Source organism: Tenrec ecaudatus, chromosome 4 (assembly GCF_050624435.1).
Source record: "Tenrec ecaudatus isolate mTenEca1 chromosome 4, mTenEca1.hap1, whole genome shotgun sequence".
Lineage (NCBI taxonomy): Eukaryota > Metazoa > Chordata > Mammalia > Afrosoricida > Tenrecidae > Tenrec > Tenrec ecaudatus.
In genome coordinates, this window is record NC_134533.1 from 23,958,462 (window position 1) to 23,976,230 (window position 17,769).

The following is a 17,769-nucleotide window of genomic DNA, read 5'->3' on the forward strand; positions in this document are numbered from 1 at the left end:
GCCACCTTAAGATTTTTATGCTTGTCAAGACGGGAAATAATATTTTTGTTTTGCTGTGGCAAGATGTGTATGACAAAAAGGTTGCCATTGTAGTCATTTTTCCGTATGCAATTCATTGATATTAATTTTATCATGCTATGCTACTGGCACCACTGTCCATTTTCAAAATGAACTCTAAATAGAAAAAACAATACCCTTCAGAGAGAACACCCACTGTTCCCCTTCCCCAAGCCCTCGAGAACCAGTAGGAAACTCCTTTCTCTCCGTATTTGCTCATTCAACTCATTAGCTCACTTTTTTAAAATTTGGTAGAGCCAGGGTTATAGCTTTTTAATAACAGGTTTATTAAAGGACAGTTTCGTTTTTAGAACATTTTTACCAACCCCAATAGAAACGCCATACCTGCTCCCAGCAGGTCTTTTGTGACTGCTTTCACTTGGCTTCATATTCATCCACATTGTAGTATGTATCAACTCTTTGTTTGTTTTAATTACTGAGTAATACGACATTCAAGCTGTCCACTTTTACAGGTTGTACCAACCATTCTGGAGAAATTCAAAGAGAAGAAGCCTCAAGTAGTACAGGCCCTTCAAGAGGCGATTGATGCCATTTTTCTAACCGTGAGTGGATAGTTTGAGTATTTTGCTGAAATAAACTTATCTAAAGTAAATCTTACTGGTGTCCTGTTTGTTAGTGCTGCATTATTGAGTAGAAGAAAGATGAGGCTTTCTCCCCCATCAATAGTTGCAGTCCCACAACTTCAGAGGCCACTCTAGTCTGTTTTACTGGGACTGTTAGGCTCAGTTGACTGGATGGCAGGGAGTTTGTTTTTGTTTTTGTAATTTGGAATTCACTGTCTGCCTTTTCTTTCTAAAGACCACACTACAGAACATCAGTGAAGATGTTTTAGCAGTGATGGATAATAAAAATCCAACCATCAAGCAGCAGACATCCCTGTTCATTGCAAGAAGCTTCCGCCACTGCACTGCCTCTACCTTGCCAAAGAGCCTGCTGAAGCCCTTCTGTGCTGCTCTGCTTAAGGTACGGGCTCTCTTCGAAATTGGGTCATTACTGATAAAACTGCAAGCTTTTTTTCTGAACAGCATACACAATGATGGCTTGTCTTTAAGAATAGGATTATGTGTGGTCTCTTGACCTCTGTTGGTTTGTGTTCCTGTCCTTGAAGAAAAGCCCAATTAGCTTTGTGCTTTAACTAGCCGTGTCCATCTGGATCTGGTCAAGCAGACATCAATTGGGGAGTGTTTGGATTCTACTTGAGAGTGGACGTCTTTGGTATAGAGAGAGGTGGAGGGAGAGAGAACGTTTATTTGCTGAATGAATTAAGAGAGTTTTCCTTAATCCAAAGAGAATTCATGAAAGATTAACAGTTATTTGGCAAAAGGAAAACTACACAACATCAGTGAATTGTGTAAAAGCAAATTCTTTTACCAGCTTCTGCCTATTTGAGTAAAATTGTGTAATGCCTCAATCTTACATTAGAATTATTTTGCTTTCCTCTGGACGATAGCACATCAATGACTCTGCTCTTGAAGTAAGAGATGCTGCATTTGAAGCACTGGGCACTGCTTTGAAAGTGGTTGGTGAGAAAGCAGTGAACCCATTCTTGGCTGATGTGGACAAGCTCAAGCTTGATAAGGTAGGCTAGTGATAGATTGAAAGGCACTTGGACAACAGGCCTATCTCTGCATTTTAGTTTTGACTTTTGAAAACTAGGTAGTACTGGTATTCTTTGGATCAGGGTTTCTCAATTTTCTTTATTACAAACCACAGTGTGAAATAAATTTGACATCCCACAGACATGCAAACAATTGTAACAGCCTTAAAGGAGTCTCATATTTTTTGCTTTCAGTTTTGTCTGTTTTTGTTTTTTTTTAAGCATTTTATTAGGGCTCATACAACTCTTATCACAGTCCATACATATACGTACATCAATTGTGTAAAGCACATCTGTACATTCTTTGCTCTAATCATTTTCTTTCTTTTTTTCTCCCCCTTTTTTCTTTTTTTACATTTTATTAGGGACTCATACAACTCTTATCACAGTTTTGTCTGTTTTTATGAGGGGAAAAAACAACTCATGAAATTTCTGTTGTCCTCTACCTATGGTTGAGACCTGGAATTTGAAAGCCTAACTTTAGAGGATTTAAATTTCACCCCAAGTTACAATGATGTTATTAGTAGAAATTGGTAGAAATATTAGTAGAAAATTTGAATTGTATCAAAGAAAAGCTGAGAGGTCGGTCAATAGAGGTGGTTTTGAGATAAATTTGTTTCTAGTAGCTATAAAATTAACTTTTGAAATAAGAATGTAATCATAAATGGGATCATTATAAATTTACTAAAATTATTTGTTTAGAAATAAAATATCTTATTAATAAGATATCTATAAGATACCTACTTCCAAGAAAGTCTGGTTAGTTTCTGTGTTGAAAAGGAAACTCTTCTTTCCTCTGATTGACCTTGTTAGTAATAATAGTAAATAATAATGTAGTAAAAATATAATAATCACAGTGTAATGGTTTTTCAAAGTTGGTCATAATGATGTTCCTCTCAATTTCATTTTCCAGATCAAAGAATGTTCCGAGAAAGTAGAGCTGGTCCATGGTAAGAAAGCTGGGCCGGCAGCTGATAGGAAGGAACCCAAGCCTGTGCCTGGAAGGACTGCTGCTACTGGGGCTGCAGGAGATAAGGACACGAAGGATGCTGCAGCACCCAAGCCAGGGCCCTTAAAAAAGGCGCCTGCTTCTAAGGTTAATAGCTGGTTTAAAACTGAAAATGAAGTTGGGTAGAGTCTAAGCTCAGGCTCAGAGAATCATTCACATGTGATCTATCTGAGAAATGAATTCATGTTCCAAAGCCTGCAGTTCATCTGTGAAGGCACACACAGCATCCCAACAACATCTAAGGCTATTCAGAGTTTCAGTAGAGATAAAAAAGACGTTGTGAAGGTATAGGAGTATATTTCAGGAAATCAGAAAATATCATTAGAGGCACAACAAGGCCCTTAACCTGAACGCCATCCATCCTGTTTATTTCCCTAACTATACATACCCGTAAATCTCGATGCCAGTGCACGTCTTAATCACCTTTGTCTAGGGTAGCAAAGGTAGACATCCCAAAATAAGGCCTTTTCCCAGTGAGTAGTGTCCCATGGATTCTCTTAAAGGTAAAAAAGATTGTGATGTGAAAAGTTGCATCATTCTTTTCTTAACACCTTCCTGTCCCTGAACCCCAGCGTGGAATTCAGGGGAGAGGGCTGAGAGCGACATCACTGTGTGATGCGCTGTACTTGCGTAATCTTATTTAACCATCATAGCATCCTTGGAGGTGGAAGTTTTCTGATCCCTGTTTTCCCGGGAAAAAAAAAAGGAAACTAAGGCTGAACTCATTACAGTATTTCTCACTCTAAACTATCGCTACTGGATCCACCGTGCATAGGACACTCTGTGGCGTGTAGTAAGAGTTCAACATGTATTTGAATGAAAGGAGTGGTGTGTCTGGGATTTGATCCTCTAGTTGCAGATCTTCTGTACTTTGTGTCACATTCTGTTCTCTGGTGTTTCCACTTTAGGGCGTCCGCAGCCTTTTCTCCTGTCCCTCTGTCATTCTGACCCCCTTATGCCCAAACTCGCTGTCCTTCTCATCAGATTTCTTTTTTCAAAAAGAATGAGACAATGGTCTTCTGCTCCCATTGTAAAAGAGGCTCAGATGTGTGGCTTGAGCTCTCCTCTACACAGAAATGTGATGACAGAAGCAGTATGCAAGTTAACCAGATAATACAAAATTTTCTCTTTTGATAGTTACAAAACCATAAAATTTCCTTCATGACATTTCTTGACAAATACTCAATTGGTAGACAGACCATGTAAGCAGTGTCAATTGCAATACATAATATTACCAAGGTTGGCTTGTGACATACTTCTATTTTCTTGTGGCCTTTTGAAACTGGAGTATAATGAATTTACAGTAATACTTTTAAATAGAATATTCTCCGATAGAATCCGAGTGGTTTTATAAAAATGTCTGATCAGTAAATGAAGCTTATTCCAAGATTACAAGGATGAGTTGATATTAAAATAATAGATCAAAAGAAATCTATAATTTCAGACATTAGAACAATACAATAAATTTCACTGAACCTTCTTGATACAGATACAGAAAAACTACATATAAACACGTAGGGGGAACTTCAGATGTTAATGAACATAGCCAACCAAAAAATTAGTACATGCATAATGGTGAGACATTAGACACATTCACATTGAAGTGAGAAATTTAAATGCTTGCTGCTACCATGATTGTTTCATAATGTTCTATAATTAGACTTAAGAATAAAAAAAACCTGTTAATATTAGGAAAGATGATGTTAAATGTAAATTATTTTTATATTTCATGATTATGTCTTTGTAAAACCTGAAAAATGATTCGACAGTAAAATGATTGAGTGAGATACTTGTGTTGAGCATAACCAGATATTTAACTCTGTCCACCCTTTCTCTGAAAATAATATAGCCCTACATTATTCAATGATCGATCCCATTGCCACTGTGGGTAAATCTTTCAAAAAACATTACAGTTTAGAAACTTGTCTTTGCTAGTGTAGGAATGCTTTAGAGGCACTTAGATACCTGTTACAAATCTGTAAATGTATAATTTAAATTTACCCTAAGTTAGGGTAAACTGCAAAATCAGAGGGAATCATACCCTGCCATGAGGCAAATTTTCGGGAGAGAGAGGTCCAAACCCAGAGCTTCTGGTTGCCCTTTCCCCATTGAATCCTGAATGATTACGTTCTCCTGAGTATGAGCAACAGTACTCAAGAATGTTAGCAACCAAGTGAACTTCATGTTCCACATAACAAAAACATGTTAACAGGTTTTAACAGGTTTTTATGTAGATGATAATTTTATATGAGGAGGTATCTCCCAAAATGGATTTTCCCCCCAAAATAGGTATTTAAAGTGTTTTTTACATCATTTTATCGTGGGCTTTTACCACTCATCACAATCCATACATATATCCATTGTGTCAAGAGCATTTGTACATATGTGGCCATCATCATTTTCAAAACATTTTCTACTCGAGTCTGACATCAGCTCATTTTCCTCCTTCCCCCATCCTCCCTATTTAATTTTTTTTTACAAAACCACCATACCATCTTCAAAGTACTCCATTATACTTGACACATTTGTCAAATCTGCAATTCCGTCTTGAAAACATTTTTCAAATTCATTTGTTTGGATGGCTGCCGGCCCTCCATTGTCTTTTTATCTTCACCTCTTCTATGTCGCCAAATTGCTGTCCTTTCATTTGCAGTCACATGGAGCGAGGTCATATAAGTTCAGTTGGACAAGAGAGGCATGCTGTTTTTGCCAAAAGCTGGCTCACTGAGATGACTGCGTGAGCAGGTGCATTGTTGTAGGGGCACAACCAGTCCCCGTCTGCCTCAGATCAGGCCTTTATTGTCGCACACTTAACGCAGTCTCTTCAGAACCTCTAAATGGAAAGCATGAACAGTCTGACATGGTGGGATGAACTCCAAATGCACTGTGACTTGACATTTTTGTCCGTTTGGAATGTTGACGGATGTCCAGAACAAGGTTTGTCATCCATCGACATTTCACCCTTTTGGAACGAGAAAGCCACTCGCACACGTGGGTTGTTCTTGTGAGCTGTGTTCAACGTCACAACAGTTTCTGGCATTTTTCCCGACAGGAAACAAAATTTGACAACTGCACACACACCTGTTCTCTTGAATCTATCATCACAAAGAACGAGGTTTGATCAAAAATGTTTTTACAGTACAATTCACTGTGACCAGAGAGAACCTTCCCAAGTGACGCCACTGGGTGCACTAAGTGAGTTTCTCAATGCTCGCCTAGTGGGAAAAATATGTACTATGAAAAGTTCCACTCCACCCAGCACAATTCCGGTTTTGGGGGGGATACCCCCTTGTATAATTCTGTCAGTCTTACCTCATTTTACCATGTGAGCCTTCATATCAAATTTTCAAGAGAGTCTGACTCGTGTTAATAAGTCCTTTAAGTGGCTGAATTAATCCATTTGTCTTACTGTTTTAGGCTGGTGGGCCACCTAAGAAGGGGAAGCCAGCTGCACCAGGGGGTGCAGGGAGCAGTGGAGCCAAGAACAAGAAAGGGTTGGATACCAAAGAAATTGTGGAGCCTGAGCTTTCGGTCAGTATTGCTTCGTCACAAGCTTATCAACCAGGGGAAGTGGAAACCTGCGAGGAGATCAGGGTTCTGTCTGAATTTGCCAACAAGTTCTTGTCTTTGAAGTGATTAAAACTGTGCCTTGGATAGAAATCCCCAGACCAAACCCGTGGCTAAGTCCATTCTGACTCCTAGTGTATACTAGAAAGCACATAGTCTGTCGCATACCTGTGAACGTACTTTTTATTTTGGCGGGGGTGTTTTGTCTGTTTCCTTAAGCAGTTTCTGTGTCTTACAGCTAGAAGCGTGTGAAGAAAAGGCGTCAGCTGTCCTTCCCTCTACCTGTATCCCGCTTCTAGACAGCAGTAACTGGAAGGAGCGACTGGCCTGTATGGAAGAGTTTCAGAAGGTGTCTCATCTTCTTTCACTCAGCTCATTCTTGCAAAGAAGATGAGATTTTATGGGACAAAGTTCTCATTCCAATTACTATAATTTACAACAGATATGTGAAGCTGTGTTAACTAAAGATGAGAGTGGGTTGTTTTTTTTTTTGCTTAGTCATAGAAACAGCTTGATTCTGTTTGTCCTCTTTCAATATTTGCGTACTCTTACTTCATAACTTAGTACTTATTCAATAAAATCAGGGTCTTATTCTGAATAATAAGGCTTAGCTGAATTTCAAAACTGTGGTGCTTGTGTATTAAACTAAACGAGACAAGCAGATCTCTCCATGTAAGCTACCTCTCACCCATGTGTTTGTTTCACCTTTTGTCATCCTGGTTCCTTAGTAGAACAGAGCCATCCCTTAGTGTGAGAAACTTCTTTTATAAATCCAGCATTGGAAAGAAGCATAGCAACAGCTCCTTTGGCTTATACTGTGTGCTCTGAAACGTGTAACCGCTTCTAACCTACTCTACTTCACTATTTTTAGAAAAATTACATCGGACAAAATCTGCATAAGCAGTTTCTCCCACCCTAGGCAAATGAAAAAACCATTACTGTTAACTTTCCTTGGAACAAAGAATTTGTGAATTCCTCAAATGTGTAAAAATTAAGAATTTCAGTGCTGATGTCATACCAGCCAAAGCAAGCTTGCATCTTAAGAACCACAGCATCATAGATTATAAAGGGTTCTTCTTTAACTCTCCTCAATGCCATTTCCCTGTCTCCTTCAGATGCACCACTTTTTTTTAGCACTTCTTGATTTTATTGTTTTTTGTTTTCTTAGAACTCAACTTTAAGCCTTATTAACTCACCTTCAATTTACTTTAAGGCTGTGGAACTAATGGACCGAGCTGAAATGCCATGCCAGGCATTAGTCAGGATGCTGGCCAAGAAACCGGGATGGAAAGAAACAAATTTCCAGGTACTTCCAATTAGCGGGTTCACGTCTGTTAAAATTTAAATAGTGTGTTACTATGTCCTGTGAGACTATAGAGGGGTATTATTTCCCATGGTGATATTTAGCACACCCTTTTTAAATCAGTCAGCTACCATGTCAACTCAGGTGATTTCAACTCTGAAATTGAGGACACAGAGTATCCTGACCGAAAAAATGTAATCACTGCCACTAAATTTTTATATGGAAGCTATTGGCCTGGTATATGTTTGGCTGTGTATATTCTCAATATCAACAAAAGAAAGAAAACCTAAACGAAAAGTAAATGTGTAAAATTTAAAATAGGAATGATTGAATTATAGTATGATTTGTGGATTTTATGCCAGTAAAGATGTTACTTTTTAAAAAAACAATAGAGTTTGTATAATCAAATACCCCCCAAAAGTTCTTTTTAAATGGATAAATCAATGTGTTTGGCTGGATCTTGACTTTATGGTGCTTATCCTTGTCAGGTGATGCAAATGAAGCTTCACATCGTTGCTCTGATTGCCCAGAAGGGAAACTTTTCCAAAACATCCGCTCAGATTGTATTAGACGGCCTTGTCGATAAGATTGGAGATGTGAAATGTGGAAACAATGCAAAAGAAGCTATGACGGCCATAGCTGAAGCCTGCGTGTTGCCATGGACGGCCGAGCAGGTTAGTGACACCGTGCTCGATTCCCCACTGCCCCCGAGTGTCCTGTTGGACTTGCTGGTCAAATGCCTGTCCTTTCCTTGAGTGAAATGGTTTTGATACAGCATCACTAGTGAAAAGACATAAATAGTCCAGAGTGTTTTTAATGCTGTTGGCACTTACCTCATTTTCTTGTGATTGTTAGATATTTAATTCCAAAGATATAATTAGCACTTGTTTTTAACATTAAAAAAACCTACCCTCAACCCCACGTCTGCCTTATCACCCTGCTATGTTTCTATAGAAGGAACTAAGCAGAGGGCACTTAACCATGAGGTCAGCAGTTCAGCCCCATCTGCCAATTCTGGGCAAACGATGATGCTTTCTCCTCCCATAAAGGCTTATAGTCTCAGAAACCCTGAGGAGCAGTTCTCTTCTGCCCTGTACACGGTCATGCTGAGTCCGAATCAACTTAGTGACAGTAGGGAGCAGTAAGTATTCTTCCCTAAGAAGTGGGAGCAGAACACATCAATTATTGTTAAATGTTTTTCCCTGTTCCAGGTTATGTCGATGGCTTTCTCCCAGAAAAATCCCAAGAATCAATCAGAAACCCTGAATTGGCTAGCAAATGCAATAAAAGAATTTGGATTTTCTGGGTAAGTCACAGAGAAATCAAATGGAAGATAATTACATATTTTGCCAGCCTTTGGTTGGTAATTATAATATGCCTTAATACGATCTCGTTTCTGAGAAAGCACGTGGCCTGTTTTTGTGCTGTGCTGCTTTTTTGTTGTTGTTTTTTAAATAATTTTATTGGCGGTTCTTACAGCTCTGATCACAATCCATATATCCATCCATTGTGTCAAGCAAGTTTTTACATGTTGCCATCATTTTCAAAGCGTTTTCTTTACTTTAACCCTAAATATCAGCTCCTCATTTCCCCCTCCTCTATCCTCCCTCCTTCCCTCACTCCCTCATGAATCCTTGATAATTTATAATTCCCCTCCCCCCTCCCACTGACTGCTGTCTCCCTTCACCCACTTTTCTGTTGTGCATCCCCCTAGGAAGGGGTTATATGTAGGTCATTGTGATCGATCCCCTTTTCAACCCCCACCTTCTCCTTACCCTCCTGGGCCGTGCTGCTTTTTACAACATGCCTCTTAGCATCCTACCAATTGAAGAACTAGCAAGTAATGCAAAGAACTACTTGTTATGTCAGGATAGAGTTGTTCAGACAGAACACGTTACAAAGTTCTTTCAAGGTTGCTAGTAAATGCCTACTAGGGCATGCCACTCAAATAAACCTCAACCCCAAAGCCCTCTTGCTCCAGCTCCATGAGTCAGTGAACTCAGATCCTGGAATTAAGTTTCCAGAAGCACCCCATTCAAAAAGCCAGCCTCCTTCCTGAAAGCTCTCAGCTTTACTCTGACTGGGACGTCCCCCATGCTGTCTCAGGCACTCGGCTCCAGGTTCTGCTGTTGCTGCTGTGCCTCTCACTCCTCTTACGTCACTGGTACCTTTTGGATCACGGAGTTTCATTGCCCAGTTATCTTGGAGTCCAGAGGATGCACTTCAATCCTGGCTCTTCTGGCATTGAGATCCCTTCTGCTTATAGGAGGTCTTATTTTATATGCAACAGGAAGATGATCACAATGAACCCTGTTCACAAGTACTCACAACTGAAGCCTATCAGCATCTTCCCTCTCTTCTCCCACCCAGACCCAGAAGGACTCTTGTTAGAAAAGCCAGATTAAAATTATCTGCTCAGCATCTTACAATGTTTGTCATGGTCAGAATTAGATGTCTGCCTTCATGGGACCTAAGTCAGAAGTGACAGACAAAGGATAAGCAGTAAAAATAACAGACAGAAGAACAGTAAACTAAAAATAGAGCAGCACAAAGGCTTTATCAGTGCCGTCTTGGAGAATGGTTGTGATGGTGTTCTTTTCTATGGGATAGTCATGGTCCTTCATGAACATCTCTCCCTGAGCACAGCCTTGTAGGAAATGGAGAAACAAGCAGCAAAACGCTGAGCATTCCAGATCATAGGAATAATAAGTACAAAAGCCCTAAAGTAGGATTATGGATGCTGTATTCAGAAATAGCAAGGAGACCTGCCTGATAGGAATGGAGTAAATGAAAGAGTGGGACATATATAGCCTCAAAATTTTGAGCACTTGAAAAACCATTAGGAGTTTTGAGCAAAGGAGTAACGGGATCATTCCGGCTACAATCAGAGCAGAGTGATCCAAGGGCAAAAGCAATGAGACTGGTATAGTGGAATCATTCCATCAGGAGCTTAGAGTGGCTTGGACATAGACTGTCGCGGTAGAAGTATCAGAAATCAGATATTCTGAAAGTAGAGCTCAACGAGAGAGAGGGCAGTTCAGGATGACATGATGTGGCTCTTTTAGTGACACGGAGACGAGTGGAAAGAAAGAACAAGTTTGGAGAGTGGGCAATTGATTTGGTTTTGCATATCAGATCTAGGGCCTGTGCTAATCACATGGTGATGTCACAAAGACAGGTGGATGAGTGACTCTAGAGTTCTGGGAAAATATCCAGAATTGACTCAGGGCTTATCCGCATAGAGGTGGTATTTACAGCTCACTCTAAGATGAGTCAGGCAGACATATCCAAAGATAGCCAGTCTGGCTTAATAAAGCACTGGTTTTATTATGAATATCAATAATGAATGAATAATAATAAATAAGTATCTTCAGTATCATTTGTTTTTAACAGTAAATGGTATTTCCCCTAGGTTGAATGTCAAAGCTTTCATTAGCAATGTGAAGACAGCTCTTGCTGCAACAAACCCAGTGAGTATATACCAGTATGCAGAGTAGTATCACCGCCACCTTGTGGCTGTGTTCTGGATTGGAGAGTCCTTTTTGTTCTGTCTGACAGGCTGTGAGGACTTCTGCTATTACCCTGCTTGGTGTGATGTATCTGTATGTTGGTCCATCTTTGCGCATGTTCTTTGAAGATGAGAAGCCTGCCCTCCTATCGCAGATTGATGCAGAATTTGAGAAGGTAAAGATTCTTCAGATGTTATAAGCCATTGGTGGGCTTGAGGATGTTTGTATTAATTGGTGAAATGTAAACTTTTAATCCTTTGTAATAAAGAATAAATATTTGCTCTCGTCTGCATGAAATATCTCCTGACAAGTTATGGGAAATTATTGATGCAGTGAGGAATAAAGCTAATTGTAGGATGAGAGATTTTCATCTTGGTATCCTTTGTGAATAGCATCATGAATGCATTACCTATTCTAAAAGTACATTACAAATAACACTTTACATTTAGAAATAGAAACTTGCCTCTCCTTAAACTTAATTTTTTAGCCGAAATTGCTCAATCTTTGCAGAGTTGCCTTGTATTTATTCATACAAATCAACGGGAAACTTCATGATTGAGAAATCATTTTCATCTAAGTTTGCATAGAAATAAAAATGAGGAGCTCATATCAAGAGCTCAAGTAGAAAGCAAATGTTTTGAGAATAGTAATAGCAACATATGTACTAATGTGCTTGACATGATAGATGGATGTATGGATTATAAGTGTTATATGAGCCTCCCAATAAAATGATTTTTAAAAAAGAAAGAAAACATTGCTGAGAAAATTTTTAAAAGAAAAAAATACTTTTTGTCATATAATCTCAAACTTAGAATCTGGGTAGGAATGAAAATATCTACTGTACAGATACTAAGAATCATGAATAAATGTGGATGTTTGGCCTCAGTGCTCCTCCAGATTTGTGTGCTCTGACTGCTTTCATAAAGTTCATTAGCCTCACTGATTTGTGTGTGTAGATGCAGGGACAGAGCCCACCTGCTCCAACTCGAGGGATTTCCAAGCACAGCGCAAGTGCAGTAGATGAAGGAGAAGATGGTGATGAACCCGAGGAAGGAGGCAGTGATGTTGTTGATTTTTTGCCAAGGGCAGAGATTAGGTATGTTTTAAATGGGAAAATGGTTGATTTGATGCATCCTACTGAATCCTAAATGATATGTTCTTTGAAGTTGGTCAGGGGTACTTCTGCGACATTATTCTTTGAGGAGTGTGGAATTAAGTATTGTCTTTCATTTTTCAGTGATAAAATCACTTCAGAGTTGGTATCTAAGATTGGTGACAAGAACTGGAAGATCAGGAAAGAAGGCCTAGATGAAGTGGCAGGCATTATCAATGAAGCAAAATTCATCCAGCCAAATATAGGAGAACTTCCCACTGCCTTGAAGGGTCGACTCAATGATTCAAATAAAATCTTGGTATGTAGATCATGTGCCTGTTATTTTTCCTCCCAGAAGTTCCTTTTCAGTAGAACCTTTACTAGCAAAAAAATACATACGAAGGGTCACTTTATTTACTTTGAACTACAAATAACTCCCCCGATCCATTGCCACTAAGTTGATTCCAACTCATGGCGACCCTGTGGGACAGAGTCAAGCTGCTCCTTAGAGTTTCCGACGCTGTGTATGTTCACGGCTGCCTCATCTTTTTCCCACTTCACACACTGGTGAGCAGCACAAATCCTAACCCATAGCCCTGCCATGATTGCCCATAGTTTTTAAAGTTAGCTCAAGATGTGTTTTGTGGAAGACAGGTTTGGTAATCTAATTTCCATGAATGTCAGAGTTTGCTTTTTATAGAAACCTAGCCATTACTGTTGATTCTGACTCTTAGCAACTGTGCAGAACAGAGTAAAAGTGTTCCCTAGGGTCTCCATCTTTATCGAGAACCTCTCGAATGCCCATAAACTGTCTTCTTTTCTAGTGCCTACGTTTACATTGCCGAGTTAGGGTTGTCATACCTTACCATGACATTGTGAAGCAGTAAGGACTAAAGAAAGTCTAAAGACCTCTCAGTAATTAAAAATCACTTCCAAGCCAAATAGGAGTCACATCATAATGATGTGATTGCATTTGCAAGGAGGTCAGAAACCACATACTGTACTGTCTATACTAGCAAACTTGAAACACTTTCAACCCTTTTTACTGTGGCTACTTCTTCCCACTCAGGTGCAGCAGACATTGACGATCCTCCAGCAGTTGGCAGTAGCTATGGGCCCAAACATCAAGCAACATGTGAAAAACTTGGGCATCCCTATCATCACAGTGCTTGGGGACAGCAAGGTAGACCTTGACTCGCATGCCACAGCTCCAGTCTGGACTAGGCCAGCCACTTTCTTGGGCTAAGAATAATTCTCTTTTCTAGAGTACATGTCCAAATCCTTTGTAATCAAGAGAATTTTAGCAAGAAATAGCAAACAGTTTTGCAGCCCGAGCAGTATTAAGGTGCGCGGTTATATGACGTACTACTTTTGTTCAGCCTTCAGTGAGTGATGTACATTCTCTAGGACTCGGATTCTTTTATCTGTGATGCTGATTTTCTCCCTGAATTAAATAAGGGTTTGTACGAAAAGTGCATTGAACTGTGCCTTCTCGCATAGTATGCACTCAATAAGTTGTGCCTCTTGTTTTTTGTTTTAGAGCCACCTTATTCTAAAAAAGTATTAATGTAAAGAGTCTGAGTAAATATATGAATGAGTTAATGACTCATTTCTACTTTTCCCCCTAAACTATTCGAATAAGACCTTCTAGTAGTTCAGGAACATCTTGCCACTTTGACAGTCCAAGGATTAGTGTCATTGAAGATCACCAGCCATTTCTATGTAGCCCCAGACTAAATATTTGAATGTCTATTTTTTCGTTTTATAATCAACTTAATTAGAGGAATTCGTCTATTTAAATTTTTGTTTTCTCAAATCCTTCAATGAATAGGAAAACATAACTTAAATGTGAAGAGTTTCTGATACGTAGAATCTTAGGCTTTTAGGAGGCAGTTTCAGAGCCAGTAGAGATTCAGGAGAGTCTGTTCTTTTCCTTTTAGCTTCTTTTTATGCCCAGGTCACTGTTTAACCAAGTGTGAGATCTTGACATTTGATGTTTATGTCTCTGCCTCTGTATGAAGTTTTAGTACAAGTATCGAATTTGATTCTGTGTCAGCTAACAAGTTTTTCACCCTTGTCTCCCAACCATCGTTGCTGGTTTTGGTAAATTCTCCCTAAAGAGCCATGTTCGCGCTGCTGCTCTGGCGACCGTGAGCGGTTGGGCGGAGCAGACTGGCATGAAGGAGTGGCTGGAGGGAGAGGAGCTTTCTGAGGAGCTCAAAAAGGAAAACCCTTTCTTGAGACAAGAGGTTGGTACTAACGAAACTGATGTGCTTTATCTATGCCTTTTACCTTTTGAGGGGCTTATGCCCACCTAATATATTGGTATGATGTAATCTTATCTGTAGGAGTAACAGAGCTTCATTATATTGAACAGTAAATAAAATGAAACTAAACTTCCTGGAGCTTTTGTGTTCATGTGCAACTGCTGCTCCAGCACCACCACCCACCCATGAGCTCCTGGAATGGACTGCTGAAAACTCAGACACTCAAGCTCACAGCCATTGACCTCACAGGGAGGGTGACCTCACAGGGAGGGTGTAACAGCCCCTGGGGGGTTCACTTGTTATGGCAGCTAAAAGCCCTGCCTTTATCCCAAGGAGCAGCTGGTGGTTTCCAACTCCTGACCCTGTGGTTACCCTGTGATTCGCAGCCTAACTCGTAGCCACTATGCCACCAGGGCTCCATCAGCGTGATAAAAGTCTAGCTCATTTATGAAATTTCTTTCTTTAAACTTAAATTGATAAAAATAGAAATGTAAGTCACGATATAGAAATAAGTACAAAGTTCAGCATTCAAAACCCAGTCAGTGTTAACTCACCGCATAAGTAGGCTAAAGAAGAAAAGTCATGACCATTTCAGTTGACTCAGAAAAAGCATTTGGAGAAACCTAATGTTCCTTTGTCACACAATTCTCAGCAAGTTAGGAATGAAGAATCACATCAACGCGATGACCTTTACGTAGAACCTATAGCTAAGATACTCAATGGTGAAAGGCAGAGTGCTTTGGGAGCAAAACAAGGATGGCTATTGATGACACCAGGGTTTCTCATCACTCAGACAGGCAAGAAAGAGCAGTGAAAGGCACTGACTAGAGCTGTCTCTAATCGCAGTGCCATGACTCCATGGAAAGTACAAGGATTCTACAAATAAGTCCCTAGAACTAACAATGGGATGTGGTAAGATGCAAAATCAGCAGACAAAAATCAAACATGTTGCTTTATACTGCAGTGAACATGTAGAAACCAAAATTAAAAGTGCAATTCAAGCAGTAGTTAAATACACTAACAAAACAAAGATACACATCCTGAAAATTACATGGTGAAGAAACAAGACAAATTAAACTAACCAGCTCTGTGCCTCAGTTAGAAAACTCAGCCTACAAGATGTCAGACCCAAACCCAACCCATTTTCACCCAGTCAGGTCCAAGATAGGTCCAGCCACTGTCCCTGTGGCTTTCTCCAAGGAGGAGCTGGTGGTTTTGAACTGCCAACTCTGTGGTTAGCAGCTCACTGTGCCTCTAGATCTTCTAGTAGGGATTACAATTCTTACTAAATTGATCTATAGGTTTAATGCAATTTCTATCAAAATCCCAGCATAGACATAGACAAACCCATTGCTGTCAAGTTGATTCCAACACAGCAACCCAATAGAATAAAATAGCATTTTATCGCAGGTCTTGGAACAAGACAGTATTGAACAAGACAGGTCTTTTAATCGCAGGTCTTTGTCGAGAAAGTTTTGACAAAGAATAAAGTGGGAAAAATCACTCTCCCCACTACCAGCATGTCGATTTCCACTCGTAGTGACCTTGTGTGTGTCAGAGGAGAACTTCACTCACTGGTTTTCAGTGACTACCAACCCGAGAGGTAGATCGCCAGGTCTTTCTTGCCTACCTAAATGATTGCCGTCATCAAAATACTTTCGTGTTGGTGGAGGGATATAGAAACAGGCATCGGAGAACAGGAGCACCCAGAGATAGACCCACAGAAAAAAGAGCAACTCATTTTTGACAAAGCGACCAAAGTAGTCCAGTGCAGGAAAGGTAATAGAACATTTTTGGAATGTATGGTTAGACAATCTATAGATTCAATACCATGAGCACAATTCATTAAAGGAAATTCCATATAAACCCTTGAAAGGAAAGCTATGTAAATTGGACCTCCTTGTGATGAAAGACCATGCGAAGAGATCAAATATTTGCAAAATTTATATCTGATCAAAAGCTAATGCCCAGAATATATATTAAAAAAACCTCTCAAAACTGAACAATACAAAAGTTTCCATTAGAAAATGGGCAAAAGATACAAACAGACATTTCACTGAAGAGGATATAGCTGTGACCAACAAGTACTTGAAAGATGTTAAATCACTTTTCCCATTGGGGAACACAGATTAAAACTGCACTGAGAGACCGCTACACCCATCAATCAGAATGCTGCTGTTTAAAGAGGGGGATAATAGGGTCGCTGTGAGTTTACAGCGACTCAGTGGCAGTGAGTTTGGTTTGGTTTATAGATGCTTGTGGCCCCTTAGATAAATGTCAAATCATGCTGTGTGTCAAAAGCCAACCCCCAAAGGTCACATATTGTATGGCTCCATCATGTATGAAACGACAAGATTGTGAATCTGGGAGTTGCCAGGGGGTGGGGATGCGAAGGAGGGAAAGGGTGGGAGTCTAGACAACAGGACATTGCTGTGAAGGAACTCTTCAGGATCTTGGCGGGGATGGTGGGTGTTCTCAAATGCATGCATAATGCATACACACACACACAGATGAGCACAAGGAAAGCTGAGGAAATCTAAATGAAATTAATGCATTCTTTCAATTAAGTATCCTAATTGGTTAATTATACTATAGTCTTATCAAATGCTACTGAAGAAAATTGAATTAGGGTTTCTCAAAGTCTCTTCATTATCTCCTATAATTCCACATTAATCTATAATTTCAACCTGTTACTTTAAAATATGGGTATGAATTGTAGATATACAGAAAATATTGCTGTAAAGTAAAAATGTAAGTCTTGTAGAATTTATTTTTTCACTAAATAACTTGTTTGGGTCTGTAAGAAATTAAAACTCAAACCCAGTGCTATCAAGTTGATTGGGATTCATAGCAATCCTACAGAAGAAGGTAGAATTACTTCATGGGATTTTTGTAATCTTTTACAAAAGAGTTGATACATTTGAGTTATGTTATTGACAAAAAGTACTGGATGTATAATGAACTGCTAAAAAGAATTAATCAGAATACTTGAATTATCAACCAGGAAGCTCGCTAGAATTGAGAGTGGTGAGACTTTGTCTCAAGTGTTTGGGCATACTGTTGGGAAGAACCAGTCCCTGTAGAGAGAGCACAAACAAGGAAGACTTTCAGTAAGGTGAACTGACACAGTGGCTGCAGCTTTGGGCTCAAACCTAGCAATGGCTGTGAGGGTGCTACAGACCCGGGCAGTGTTTCCGTCCACTCTGTGTAGAGTCTCTATGAGTCAGGAGAGCCTCAATGGCACCTTTAAGCAGCATACAGAGGCTGACTGTCACAGCTGTCTTCCTTGGAGCAGCTGATGAGTGCAAACTGCTGGCTTTGGGGTTAGCAGCTGAGCCACTTAACT

General features: G+C 39.7%; 1 protein-coding gene across 5 annotated transcripts in view; it reads left to right on the forward strand.

Annotated features, from left to right (window-relative positions):
• CKAP5 (cytoskeleton associated protein 5) overlaps positions 1 to 17,769 on the forward strand; it is a 102,673-nt gene that overhangs the window by 55,873 nt on the left and 29,031 nt on the right. For all 5 annotated transcript variants that reach the window (XM_075545772.1, XM_075545776.1, XM_075545775.1 and 2 more), the window contains exons 10-24: positions 531 to 620; positions 877 to 1,041; positions 1,529 to 1,657; positions 2,589 to 2,771; positions 6,102 to 6,215; positions 6,490 to 6,600; positions 7,465 to 7,557; positions 8,043 to 8,228; positions 8,766 to 8,860; positions 10,967 to 11,024; positions 11,113 to 11,238; positions 12,020 to 12,159; positions 12,301 to 12,475; positions 13,226 to 13,339; positions 14,277 to 14,405. In XM_075545772.1, coding sequence (XP_075401887.1) covers positions 531 to 620; positions 877 to 1,041; positions 1,529 to 1,657; positions 2,589 to 2,771; positions 6,102 to 6,215; positions 6,490 to 6,600; positions 7,465 to 7,557; positions 8,043 to 8,228; positions 8,766 to 8,860; positions 10,967 to 11,024; positions 11,113 to 11,238; positions 12,020 to 12,159; positions 12,301 to 12,475; positions 13,226 to 13,339; positions 14,277 to 14,405 — 1,908 coding nt within the window. The remainder of the gene's footprint in view (positions 1 to 530; positions 621 to 876; positions 1,042 to 1,528; positions 1,658 to 2,588; positions 2,772 to 6,101; positions 6,216 to 6,489; positions 6,601 to 7,464; positions 7,558 to 8,042; positions 8,229 to 8,765; positions 8,861 to 10,966; positions 11,025 to 11,112; positions 11,239 to 12,019; positions 12,160 to 12,300; positions 12,476 to 13,225; positions 13,340 to 14,276; positions 14,406 to 17,769) is intronic.